The 11002-nt window shown below is 37.6% G+C and overlaps 1 protein-coding gene across 1 annotated transcript in view; it reads left to right on the top strand.

Annotated features, from left to right (window-relative positions):
* blmh (bleomycin hydrolase) overlaps window positions 1–11002 on the top strand; it is a 34553-nt gene that overhangs the window by 3219 nt on the left and 20332 nt on the right. The window contains exons 3-6 of the mRNA XM_024276471.2: window positions 2176–2285; window positions 4938–5079; window positions 5182–5270; window positions 6653–6745. Coding sequence (XP_024132239.1) covers window positions 2176–2285; window positions 4938–5079; window positions 5182–5270; window positions 6653–6745 — 434 coding nt within the window. The remainder of the gene's footprint in view (window positions 1–2175; window positions 2286–4937; window positions 5080–5181; window positions 5271–6652; window positions 6746–11002) is intronic.

Here is an 11002-nt window from a genome sequence, read left to right as displayed (position 1 = left end):
CTTGCAAATTTACCTAAATCTATTCAACAGTAAAGTTTCTAACTTTTTTGCCTGATAATTATTGTAGAAATGTATTTTCAGTCAGAGCCCGCGAAGAAAGACCATATTAGTTTCAAAGATGATTAAAAATAAATGTGTTTATTATTTTAAATGGAACTGGCAACTTTAATAAGTCCATGAAAAAATCTCCTATGAAATGTTTGTTTTAGCAAAGAGTCTTTAAAGACCCACTCCTATAAAAATCATCTTCTTGGTGTTTTTAAGATGTTCTTGTTACATTTTTCTCATATATAAAGAAAATTAAGAAAAAAATTACATTTCCTAGAATTAATTTATTCAAACTGTGGTGAATCAGGAGCAGACAAAAAATGCTGTTTGAAAAAGTCTGTATTTGTGACTTAATGTGCTGGACGGACCTATTGACTGTATAAGAGAACTGGACTGAGTGACGCCCTCCTGTCTCGTGTTCCAAACAGGAAGTAGTTGCTGGTCCCAAGGAGCCAAAATCCCAAAGACTTCTAGATATTACTCCTTCTATTTGTCAGAATAACTTGATCTGATACATCTTTTTCTTAACATGTTTGTGCTCAGACTATGTTTTTAACGCATTTTATTTATTGTTAGTTATTCAAGTTATAAACTGGCCAATCAGTTAAAGCTCCACGAACATTTGAAATGTTTGGCAGATTCTCAGTGGAAGGGGTTTGGCTTTTCAACTTCCAAGGTCACTTCCTGCCACAGAAATGTTTTCTCGGATCAGCTCGGACCAATCACGGCTTAATAACGTCATCTGGTTCCAACATGGCAAAGTCCTTGCTGAGGAAATACAGCAACCAAATTGACTTGATTTTGTTGGAACCAGAAGTAAGGCATTTTCTCTGAGTGTCGTCACACTAGATATGTCCAGTTCTTTTTTATACTGTCAATGGCTCAGACCAACTCGGACAAATCACTGCTTACTAATGTTGTCTGGTTCCAACATGGCGAAGTCCTTAACAAGGAAAAACGTCACATAATTGACTTGATTTTGTTGGAACTAGAAGTAAGGCATTTTCTATTTGTGACGTCACACTCACTGTGTCCAGTTCTCTCTTATACTGTCAATGACTCCAACCTACTCGGACCAATCGCTGCTTACTAACGTCGTCTGGTTCCAACATGGCGAAGTCCATGCTGAGGAAATACAGCAACCGAATTGACTTGATTTTGTTGGAACTAGAAGAAAGGCATTTTCTATTAGTGACATCACATTCACTATGTCCAGTTCTCTCTTATACTGTCCACAACTCAGACCAACTTGAACCAATCACGGCTTACTGACATTGTCTGTCTCCAAATGACGGCACCCATCCCGCAAAAAAATGGCGACTGGAAGAAAACTATTTTCTATGGGTGATATCTCACTCACTCGTTCCAGCTCTCATATACAGTCAATGGGCGGGCCTTTTATCTATCTCTATGGCATTCAGAGTGAGCTGCAAAGTAAGGATTTCATTGTACAGGGAAACCTGTTTCTTTACTGTGCAATATGACAGTAAACCCTTTGAATCTTGAATAAGCTCCATTCTGATGCATCCACTTGCAGACAAATAGATCTATGAACGTCTTTGTTTTCTTCATCTGAGCTGGAATCGGGATCCAAACTGTACGTCTGGATTTCTCTGATATTTCTCGCCATTTTTGTTTTACTGGTAATGTTAGTTTAGGGGTGTGAGGGTCTGTAACCTAGCAGAACATCATGTAAACAGAGTAACAGGGAAGAGAAGGAGGCTGGGTTACTCTGCGCCAACAGTCCCGCCCAAAACTCAGAGGTGAATTTCTAATGATCTACTGCCGCTCTGCAGAAACTATGTCCTAGACTACGTTTATTGTAGTGAAAGTAAATTGACTCTTTAACACCTGAGCCATCGCTGGTGACGCTTAAATCTTTAACACACTGTAACTTTTCAACCGTTAATACGATAATTCCAGCAGATTCTTTAGGAGAAAAGCGGCTCGATGAGCTTCAGAATCTGCTGGAATCATCGTGTTAGTGATTGAAAAGTAATAATAAATCAAAAAACAGACTATGTATTATTATGAAATCTGCATTTTACTTTTTAGGACTCAGTTTCTGCTTTTAGAAGTACTGAATCTTCTCTAAAATTCATTTTCTTTGCGTTTTGTCATCAACAGGGAGATGTTGGATCTTCTCGTGCCTCAACGTCATGCGACTTCCCTTCATGAAGAAGTTCAACATCGAGGAGTTTGAGTTCAGTCAGTCCTATCTCTTTTTCTGGGACAAGGTAACAAACGCCGTCCAGCCTCGTTTGTTTTCTTCATCATTTTTAGATTTCTTTACTTGAGGATCCGTTTAAACGTTCTGCTCAGATGGATGTTTGTGTTGTTGGGTTGTGTTTGTGCGCTGCTGCGTTCTACCAGCTTTGTCCTGCTAAACCCCTCTTTGTGAGCTGGCTATCGTCACAGTGACACCTCGATGTTTTTGTACCTCTCATCTTCTTTCTGTCCACATGAGTGTAAACCTGCACACCTCACTTCTTAATGACCAGGACTTTTGAATTTCTGTCTATAAATACTAATATCTCTTCAGATGTTTGATACTACCTGACGAATGAAGGGTATAAAAGGAATTTGCTTGGCTGGTTTAGGAGTCTAAAAGTGTTTTGTCTTTAGAGGGAATTGGTTTAATTCAGGGGTCTGCTAACATTTAAAGAGCCAATTGGGTCGATTCTCACCAACCACAACTCAGCAGGAGCCACAAAGTCTTACAAAAATAATTTGATAAATATTATGATAAATAATATTATTTAAATATCAAATTGATATAATAAAATGTAAACACAAGAAAAATATAATTTCTTTTCTAAATATAAAAAGGTTGCAACTTTTGACATGACTCCCTTTCAGAATAAAAGACAGGATCATCTCAATTCAGCAAATATTGTAGTAGGTAGTTAAATGTCAGCAGTAATTAAAAAAAGACTATGTGGAGATTATTTGATAGTTTTTTGGTGGACATTCATAAACGTAGAAATAATTCAGAGCTAATTATTGCTAATTATTTTCAGATCATATGGCACAAATAAAATTTCTTTCTTTCTTTCTGACTTTACTTTCTGTTTGCTTTTGTTATTGTTGAATTGAAACTGTTACATAATGCCTGGAAATGTCTGGAAATAAAAATAAACTGAAAATCCTTGAAACAGTCCACTTTATTATAATCCACCATGTGTGAATTCTGGTTGTGCTTTGTGACATCAAGTTCGATGGTACACGGCGCTCTGTCGAAATGTTTTAATACGACTATGAAGTTGTAACGCTGGAGTCAAAGAGGTTGCAGACCCCTGATTTAGTTCTATAGCTCTTTTTAGAAGAGATTCACACACATCCAAATCAAATGTTCAACCAATAAAAAGCCCAAATCTCAACAGGACAAGTAGAAAATAAAAATAAAAAATCAGGCACAAAATATCCAGTTAAGTAGACTCTTGTGAAGTTTAAACTGCTGCCTAATTAAAAATGTATAATTTATCTCCAAAAGGCTAAAAAACAAACCGTACAACAGTTAATCGGTAAATAATAAAAAATGTTTTCAACAAATCACATTACTAGGAAAAATCGGTTCTAAACTAAAGCAGAAACCTTTAAAAAATGTAAAAATTTGAGCTAAAGCACCATTGTTTTAAACGTCAAAACCGACACTAGTATAAAACGGATTAGTGCTTTGTTTCTTTAAATCAAAAGGGTTTTTTCAACCAGCAAAAATGTATTTATTTCTCTCCGATATGATCTTATGCTGCCTCCCATTGTTTCAAATGTATCTAAATAAGACGTTTAAATACTTTAAATGTTCACATCTCCTATTTGTGCAAAAAGACTGCTTTTTTTTAAATGTCTTAAAATTATAAGAAAAAAAGTCACAATTTTACAAGGATCAAGTTGTAGAATCATGAGAAAAATGTCAAAAGGAGTAATAATAAGTTTATTATTTATAAAAGCATAATTTCACAAGGAAAAAGTCTTGCTTTTTAAAAAATAAAGTATCCCCTCTCATCCCTCTGTTAAAAAATAGAAGAAAATATACAAGTATAAACATGAAATTTAATTAAAAAAACAAAAAAAAGAGTTTTAAACAAATATACACCCTGGATGTTATAAAACACATAACCCCTATTGTAAAAGTAAAATCTGTCCAACTCAAAAGGGTTTCAGCTCTTGGACAGGGCAAGTTAAAATATATACAGTATGTATATATATATAAAGTAGTCATTTTATGAAAATAAGGATGTACAATAAACAAAAACGTAAAAAAAAGAATTTATTCTGAATTATCTGCAACGTAACATAAACAGGTACTGTTCAGTTGTCTTTGTTTACACATCTAAAAGATAAATTAATTAAATTAATTTGGAAAAATCACTACTTTTTCCTTGTAAAATTACAACCTTTTGAAGCTTAAATTCATTTTTTTTCTTAGAACTTAACCACTTTATTTGGTGTCAGTTATACATTTTTTTCTTCATAATTGTACAACTTTATTTTTTTTAAATTGTGAATTATTCTCATATAACTCATGACTTTTTTTCCTGAAAACTGTTTTCTGTTTTTTTCATAATTGTATGACTTTTTACTTTTTTTTACTTTATTCTTGTAAAATTTGTACTATTTTCTTTTAAATGTACGACCATATCCTCCTGTATTTGCTACTTTGACAGTGTCTCCTATACTCTGTCATAGATGACTCATAAAGGAAGAATCTGCAAATAAACCCCGGCTGGGGGCGTCTATCTTAATGTCCTATTTGAAAAGTGACTCCTTCAGCTGCAGCTTTTCTAAAACTTTTATTTTGAAAGTATTTCTGTTTTAGCTGATGCTTACAAATGCGACTGCTTTTCCACACTGAGGCGACCTAAAGGCCTTCTTCAATGTGTCCCCAGGTGGAGCGCTGCTATTACTTCCTCCACGCCTGCGTGGAGACGGCGCAGAGGAAGGAGCCGGTGGACGGACGCCTGGTTCAGTTTCTTCTCTCCAATCCCACCAATGACGGCGGACAGTGGGACATGCTGGTCAACCTCATTGGTTCGTTTCTCACCGGCGGCTCGTCTCTGACCTGCGTGGAGCTAAAGGACTTTAGTGTTCATGTGCAGTCCCTGTTAACGTGTTACATGCTCTTGTTTTCAGAGAAGTACGGCGTGATTCCAAAGAAATGCTTCCCAGAGTCCCACAGCTCGGAGGCCTCACGCAGAATGAACGACATTCTCAATCATAAGGTACAAGCTCAGCGTTTTCTGATGTTTACCTCAGTCCACATCCACATTTGATGCTGAAGATACAATCCCATCGGTGGAGAATTCTGTGGTTTTGGTTCTGGAGCAAATGTCAGATCAAACAGTCAAACATGACACTAGTTTGACCTGCTGGCTTGAAAATCATAAAAAAAGAAACTTTGATCACATTTAAGGAAGGGATACTTGATCTGTTACACTAAGGTTCATAGAAATCATCTGAAATGTGTCTCAGTCTAGTTTTTTTATTGAACGTGGCTTTAGAAAAAAACTAAAATTGTGTGGTTGTGGCCTCCAGTCAGCAATACTCGCATGTTTTAAAGGGGTGATACCATAATCTTTCAGCGTAAACTGAAAGGATCATATATTACATTTGGACCACTAAAACACACATTATTTATGAAATATGTGTTATTTTTGAAGAACTCTTTTCATACCAGGAAGTAAAACGACTCGATCTCTGAGGCTCCACCTTTCACTCCCAGAGGGTGCCGCCCATTTCATGACATCATCCACAAAAAAAACATAAATTTGAAAAACATATATTTATGTAGATACTGTGAAGCTCGGGCGTTTTTCCCCAGTTTTGGCACAGGATGGTGATGGCTAACGGGTTCGTTTTGCAGTGAAATTCAGTCAAAAAATGCAGACAACACCAGGATTTACTGAAATGATGACATGTAATGTCCATCCATCCATCCATTTTCTTGACCGCTTCATCCCGTTCGGGGTCGCGGGGTGCCGGAGCCTATCCCGGCCACTGATGGGCGAAGGCGGGATACACCCTGGACAGGTCGCCAGTCCGTCGCAGGGCACATGTAATGTCCGTATCAAAAATTCTCTTAACTTTCATGCAGATCCATTTACATTTTTGCCGTTCCTCAAAAACCACGTTTAATGCAGTTCTCACAATTTGTCGCCCGTTTTTCCAAAAACTTTCTATACAATTGATGTTTTTTTTCTCATTTTTAATAGGAAAATAGTGGATTTGAATTTAAATGAATTTCTTGTTTGTTTAACAAATTATTTATTACTTAACTGTATTGTAGATGTTTTATTAAATATAATTTTCAACAAGTGTAGGTTTATTGGTGGTTTAAGAATGTTAAGAGAAACAACCGTTTTATTTTATATCATAAAGTTTTTTACTTTGAAAAGTGTGTGATAAGATAACAAGAGAAAATGAAAAAACTGCAGCTCATATGTAAATTTGAGTACCATCTTATATTTACATTTCTGTATTTAAGATTGAAAATGCCATTAAATGATTATTGGTTTTCACTCTCCCATCTTTTGTGAGCACAATAACCACATTTGATTCCTGATTTCACAACAGTCGTGGAGCAACATCTGTTTCTCTCTTTCAGTTGAGGGAATACTGCCTCCGGCTGAGGAACATGGTGGCTAGCGACGCAACCAAAGGCGAGCTGTCCGACGCCATCGATTCCATGATAGAAGAGGTGAGACTGAAGCTCGACAACTTTTGTTTGTTTTCTATACTTTGAGTTTCCACTGTCAGTATTTTTTATGACATTTTTGAGGAGTGCACTCAAAGTTTCTGTCTCTAGAAATTACCAATAAAACTTTAACTACAATACATTCATATTAAATCAAACTTAACTGTGGACACGTTGTGCCGTTTCAACCAGTAGAGGGAGCTGTCAAGTAGAGCATGAAGACCACAGGGAAGAAAGCTTCAAGTTTAGCCTTCTGCATTATATTGCAGTGAAGTACAAACAAGTTTGTTTATGTCTTCCAAATATAGTTTTAATTCTTTAATAATATATTTTTAAAGTACTTTCTATTTAACATGAATGCTTTATCTTGCTTTAGTGTTACTGTGGTTAAAAAATCCTGACAAAATAAACTTGATGACTTGGGTAATGATATTAAATAACATTGTTTGGGTGTCATAGCAACCAGGACCAAAGCAACATTTACTAAGGTAAAAAAATATACAGTTTTTTTTCACAAAAGTGGAAGAGAGATTCTGAAATTATTGGATAAACAGTTGGATTTTGCTCAAAATGGATGTAAAATCACAGTTGCTAAACAACCACTAAATAACCACCGTCTGCATTGCCCAAGGAATGTTGTACTTCAGCCATAAAAATGTGGAAATGGTCCTTTTTGACAGAACTTGTCCGCTTATATCAACACAATTTGAATTTATTGCTGCAAATCTTTGACTTCACAGAAATACATAAGCACAGGTGGCAGTTAAGATTAAATAAAGTTAAGAAAAAAAAGCTAAAAAAGAAATAAACTAAGTAAAAAACACTATTAAATAATATGTATTTTATATTTTAATGATAGTAGCATTGGGATGGTCTATGTATAATGGGATGTTTTTATGAAAATAGTTTTTTTTTTCAGTAGTATTTTCTTAAAACAGAAGCTGCCACATTCCAGCTTTATGTTTAGATTTTTGTTTTATTTTGTAATCCCTCGCCCCAAAAGCAGCAGAAACGGTGTCAGGCGGGTTTAATTGAACGCCGTTGACAGCGCGATAGACGTCGAGCTTCATATTTATCGACTCCGATAAGTTCTTACGCATGCAAAATTGCGCGTCCGCCGCGCGCACGTCACGTCTGGTCTCCTGGCCGTCTCAAATAAACAGAGGAGTCTTGATGATAGCGATCTTGTTTATGGAACAGTCCCGCGATCTGATGCTGCCCAGCCCGAGACGCATTCACCTCCAACACGAAAATACAATGCTGGCCTGTAAACAAACACGTGTGCTATGAGAACAGCATGTTTTACGTGTGCACGCTCTGTGTGGGGGGGTTCAGGCCAGGTTGTACAATAGGTGAGAAGGGTTATTCATTGTTTGTGTGGGGGGTGTCGGTCAATCAGCCTCCCTTTGACACGGCAGCAGAGCAGCGGTTTGGTTTGGCAGCTTTTGTTGTCACCTGTTGGCTTGTATTGTGCTGCTGACTCGCTGCTTGTTTAAACAGTTGCTCATATCTCGCTGCGCCGCCGTAGATGCCCAGTCATCACAGCAGGCTGTCACACAAACAGGAGTTCTGTGCGTAACAGCGAGGCCGGCACGTGTCGCTGCAGTGGGCGCCGGCGAGACCAGAGGAGTTGCTGGCCACCTGGAGTTTTTGTAAAAACACAAATGCGCTTAAACTGATTTTTCTCAAACCACAACACCCTAAAGAAGCAAAATGTTTGTGTTGCTGCTGCGTCACAAAAGGCCTTTTGCAAGAATTCAGATTTAGGTTATATTTCTATAACCGCATTTTCCAGAGCATAAGTCGCAGGAGCAAGAAATGTCTAATGGAGACGAAGAAAACCAAATATAAGCTGCATTTTTGAGAGAAAAGTCTGATGTTTCTGAACAAATCCACCGCTGCCTCTTCTGACGGAGAGCTACTATCAAGTAGGGGTGCAGCGCATCACAAAACTCACGGTTCGGATCGTGTCACGGTTTTAGGGTCATGGTTCGGATCATTTTCCGCATCAGTAAAAAAACAACAAAATAAAACCCCTAAAATTAATTTTTGGAAAAGCTTCAAAACAAATATGTAATAATGTTAGCTCATAGAGGCCTATTTATAAAAACAAAACATCTTTAAACTTTGAACACAAACGTAATGCTAAAACATGTAGGTTCTGATTACATTTACATGTTTTAGACCAAATCTACCAAAACTGAGAGGGGGGTGGGGGGTCTGCGGTACACGCGTGTGCCGAACCGTGGTTTGTGATCCATACGGATCGCGGATTATTCACAGATTATTTCCGATCCGTTACAGCCTAACTATCAAGTTTTTCCTCCTCGTGGCTACTTGGAAGCATTGACTTAAATGACACAAATGATTTAGAGAGATCCGGTTCATTTTAGGGCCAGGAATCGATTAAAAAAGTTAGCTAATTAATCGCAAACCTGGGAAGAAATTAATTGCAATTAATCGCATTAATTTTTTTTTTTTTTTAGTTACAGTATTTGCCAACCATTTATTATTTACAAATAATCACAAAATGAATCACACTTAAACACTATTAATCACAATGTTTTACTTGGTAAATTTGATGAAAATATGTGGCTTTTGAACAAAAACAGGCCTGAGAGACATTTTTTCTTCATTTTTATTGTTTAAATTAATACATTTCTAACCTAGAAGTGTAATTTGTGTGTATAAAACACAACCTAGAGTCACAGGGAACAAGGCCTGGACTGTAAGGAGGGTGAGGAACTGTTTTTAAGTCCATCTCGGTCAAATAGTTGGAAACATGGATGTAATTGTAGAGACATGCATCGTAGGGGTGTGAAAAAATATTGATATTGCGATACATCGCGATATTTAGTCCTCCGATCGATTCTCGATGGGTTCTCACCAAATATCGACATTATATTTTTATTTGAAGAGGCTGTAGCACTGAGCGTCTGAGTCGCGCGGCGGAACTGTTGAGCAGATGGGCGCGCTGCGTCGGACATTTAATAGCGATGCTAATCGGAAAAAATAACTGGTTATTAGTCGACTACTAAAATAATCGTTTGTGGCAGCCCTAGTCCCTGTGGACACTTGACAGTCCTTGTCCATAAAAGTACACGTTCTGACCTCCCTCCAACACTTCCCATCGTTTTCTCAGACTGTGCCACCCTTATCTGTTTGTGCCACTAAAACACGCTTTGACCATGCAAGTTAATCCAGAAGCAGTTTATAAAACTGCTTAGCCATTTTCCTGAGCTTACGGCTAAATTTGATTACATATCACACTTCAAAAGTGGTCTTTGTACCCACTACATTCTGCAAAAAAGTCAACTGTGAGCAGCGTGGTTTGGCATATCATCCAGCCGTCTCTACCAACCTGGAATAACATAAATTGGTATGTTGTCTCACTAGACATATCAGAATTACAAGAGTGGAATACCTCTACAAAAAAAGTCTCAAAACATTTACTAGTTGGACAATACGCAACATGTAAGTTCTGGCCAAGTAAGACTGTTGTTGAATGATAGACGTTTAGTCCTCTGCTGGTCTGTTCTGCCTTCAGCCCTCTAATGGTGCAAAACCAGGTCAAGCTACTCCAGAAGTTTCGTTCTTATAGACGAGGTTTTCTCAAAATTTCTGGAGCCTTTTCAAATATCTGGGTATGTTTGACAAATGAATAGCCAGTTGGGGCTTAACTGATGAACACTTTTTTGACCAACTCCTTCAAAAAACACTTTTTTCTCCTTTTGTTTAGAAAAACATCACTAGGTACTAATTAGGTTTGTATGAATTCCTGAATGGATTTATGAATGAATTCCCTATTCCTTCTGTGTATACCCTCACAACTGAATGTCTGGGCGTCCTGTGCTTTTGTTTACTTGACTTCTGTTCAACTCGTCAGTCTCTTACAAGTGTCTGTGTTGAGTTTCCTCTGCATGATCACATGTGTGTTAGGCAGGATCAAAGTGTAGTGTCAGTTTTACTTTAGTTTGCATAGAACGGACGGTGTCTAACTGCCTGTGTGGCAACCTGGTCTGTGCCCTGCTCTCTGTCAGACCAGCCATAAACACGCTCGCCTGACAGGTCATCGTCTCTGCTTCTATTTAATGGACTTGTGCTGTGCTTGACTGGAATGAGTACATTTGCGTGTCAAGAAGCTATTCGTTTTGCTAGCCCCGATCAGACACGTTTGTGGAGAAAAATCCTTAATCGAGGAACGATGGCCAAAAACCCACCATCAACCACTTTGAGCAGCACCTGCTGTGAGAGCGGGAA

This window comes from Oryzias melastigma, linkage group LG13 (assembly GCF_002922805.2).
Source record: "Oryzias melastigma strain HK-1 linkage group LG13, ASM292280v2, whole genome shotgun sequence".
Classification (NCBI taxonomy): Eukaryota; Metazoa; Chordata; class Actinopteri; order Beloniformes; family Adrianichthyidae; genus Oryzias; species Oryzias melastigma.
Note: the sequence above shows the minus strand (reverse complement) of the source record. Positions and strands in the feature narration are given on the sequence as shown.